General features: G+C 40.0%; 1 protein-coding gene across 1 annotated transcript; it reads left to right on the top strand.

Annotated features, from left to right (window-relative positions):
* The first annotated feature begins 536 nt into the window (after window positions 1–536).
* On the top strand, window positions 537–2,112 carry LOC121268085 (probable DEAD-box ATP-dependent RNA helicase 48). The gene has a single exon (XM_041172210.1). It carries the CDS (start codon window positions 703–705, stop codon window positions 1,705–1,707), a length of 1,005 nt encoding a protein of 334 aa, XP_041028144.1. The 5' UTR covers window positions 537–702; the 3' UTR covers window positions 1,708–2,112.
* Window positions 2,113–2,903: the final 791 nt, after the last annotated feature.

Below are 2,903 nucleotides of genomic sequence, written 5' to 3'. Positions count from 1 at the left end.
ACCATCTCTTATTATGCCACACAATAAAGAAATAAGTAGAATATGTGCACAATTGTATTAATATGTACTTTATAAGATTGATCAAAATGAAAAATGAAGAAATCTAATGGAGTTTCACTTTCTACTCGTTCTCCTTGAGAGCCCTCCCTGCTTTGACAAAGAGGTAAAAACATCTCCTTTGGTTATATACAAATTTAGGTTTTTCATTTTGTATGAATATAATTGTAAGGCTCAAACTTGAAAGGTAAAGGTAAAAAAATAAAAGTAAAAGTAAAAATGAAAATTCACAAAATCTTCAAAAAAAAAAAAAAAAAACTCATGCCAAGAAAAAGTTCTCTGTAAACATATTTTCAATTCTCTCCATTGCTTTTACAAATTTAAATATAAATTTTCTCAAGCAAGCCGAACATAATTTCTAAAGACTCACAAACCACAACATATTTTGTAATTGTAGGAGCCCACAAATTGGAGATCACTTAAGCCCAATATTTCATTAGGTCCAAGCATGTCCTAAGCTGTTGAAGCAAACCCATTAAACCCAACAGCATCATCGGTCTACAGTCACAAACGTTGAAGATAATGTTTGTTTCTTCCAGATTCACAAACCGCACGCCGACTCCGGTGAGTGCTTTTACTCCTAAACTCCTGAACAACCTTTGTTTGTAGATTTCCTGCAGAACCCAAAACTTGAGCAAAATCACAATGTCAATTCTCCAAAACTCTCTCTCAATCCAGACCCTCCCGCAACAGCTCTCATTCTCTAAGGCTTTGACCGGTCCGACCCTCACATTCTTCCGCCCGAAACTCTCGTACCCTTTTCTCCAAAGCCAATCCATCACAACCAAAACGACGACGATTCGGATGGGCGGAGGGCCCAGGACCTACCCGGGCGGCGTCTCCAAGTGGCAGTGGAAGCGAATGCAGGCTAAGAAATCCAAGCAGCTCCTCAAGGCCCGCCTCTGCCGCGAGCGCCAGATTTACGAGATGCGCAAGCGAGCCGAACTCAAGGCAGCCGTGTCTGAGCTCGAGAGGCCCTGGGAGGTCGTCGAGAGGGCCCCTAACTTGTTATCCGTCGACGCAGACGAGCAAGTGAAAGTCTTGGCAGACAGGTTCCAGAGGCCTGGCGGTTTTGACTTGTGGACCGAGAGGGACGGCCCCCAATTGTTCAATACCGTAGATGACCTACCCTCGGCCAGGTTTTTCCCTAAAGGGGTTGTTCACAGTATTAAACCCTATCGAAGAAATGCTGGGTTTGATGAATTAAACGGTGTCGAGGAGGGTTTGCGATCGGATTCTGGAAATGGCGGGGCAGTGGGAGAACAAAAAAATGCGTTTAAGAGTAACAGGAGAAGTATTGTGAGGAAATCGACAGGTGCGTCTTCTAGTGAATGGGAGGGCCAGGGCTTAGATGGCTCGGAAATGAAGGGTTCTTATCGGAAAAGTAATTTGGAAGCATCGGAGGTGAATAGCGGAAAGGGGAAGACAAGTAATGGGAAATTAAGAAAGAATGATAATAGGAGGTTTGCGAGTGCGGGTTCGAATGGTTCGAGTGGGTTGAATTATGGACAAGTAGGCTTTGATAGGAAACAGAGAGGGAAGGGTTCCATTAAGCGTGGATATGAGTTGAATGATTCCCACTCTGATGTTTATGATATGAATTTGCAAGAAGATGGAAGATTCAAGTTTCAACCGAAGAATGGCCGTTAAGGGTGTATTTGAAATTGAGCCATTTTTTAATTCAGCAGCCATGATTTCTATATTGAAGAATTGGAGCTTTTCTGAGGAAGATGGTCTCTGCTGGAAGATTCTATGGAGTTGTTCGGTGATATGCCATCATCGAGTTTATGCAAGTGCAGTGATCATGAGATCGATGATCAGGCAAAGAGCTACAGTCTCTAATGTATGTGCGTACATATATATTATACTCTCACTTCTAGCGACTAGGTTGTAAATTAAGGCTTTAGTGCTTCTATGCTGGCATTGTTGAATGAAAATTTAGCTCCTTTGAGAGTATATGTTACCTACCCTCTTTCCTGAACTTAATGTCACTCAATCTCAATCGATCAATGTTCATCTATATTAATAAGTGCCACACAGTGCCTTTGAACTCAATTTGTGGATACTTCTAATGGTACGATAAACAAGAAAAGCAGGACCTTAAAATTAATTCTTTGCATTGCTTTTACATGGGTTGGGGTTTCTTTACATACTTCTATCATTGAGTTGTACTTAGAAAAGTAGATAAGTAACATGTTGAATTCAGATTGCTCTGAGTTATTTAGTTCTGTATCATTGAGGCTCAACTGCGTACATTGATGAGTGAGTGGCAATCTCAGTGTGATTTAGAAAGACACAGAAGCTTAAACAAAAAAGTTGAATCTTTCTGGAAAGTACATAATTTGAAATGTATCATATGTGATGTCACCATGTCTTTTTGAATGAACATAAGTACCGTCTTATTACATAATGTACAAAATTGATTATTTTTATGGAATCATTGGCAAGGTATTATTCAAAAGATGCAAATCTACTGCTGTTACAATTTTTCTTATTGGTATATGTCTATAGTCATATACATGTTGCATCCACGGGCATTAACATACTGTGTAAAACTGATCAACATATGATTCTTGGAGGTACAGGGAGTTCCCTATTTAAGGACCATCGTTGTATTGAAATTCGCATCAAAGTCAAATTATAGATTGTGGCGATATTGACACGTGCTGTCTTGAGTATAGCTACAATTTAGCATAAACATGGTCCTCCAATCCCGATTGATGCGTAATAGTCCTTATCTTCATGGAACTCTCCTTGACCCATCTTGTACCCAATTCTCTCATGGCATTTTGACTAATGGCATTCATGTGTGTTAACACTATAAGATGTTCATTACGTTTCCATTT

Source organism: Juglans microcarpa x Juglans regia, chromosome 5S, assembly GCF_004785595.1.
Source record: "Juglans microcarpa x Juglans regia isolate MS1-56 chromosome 5S, Jm3101_v1.0, whole genome shotgun sequence".
NCBI lineage: Eukaryota > Viridiplantae > Streptophyta > Magnoliopsida > Fagales > Juglandaceae > Juglans > Juglans microcarpa x Juglans regia.
The sequence above is the reverse complement of the archived record's forward strand: the minus strand, read 5'-3'. Positions and strand labels throughout refer to the sequence as shown.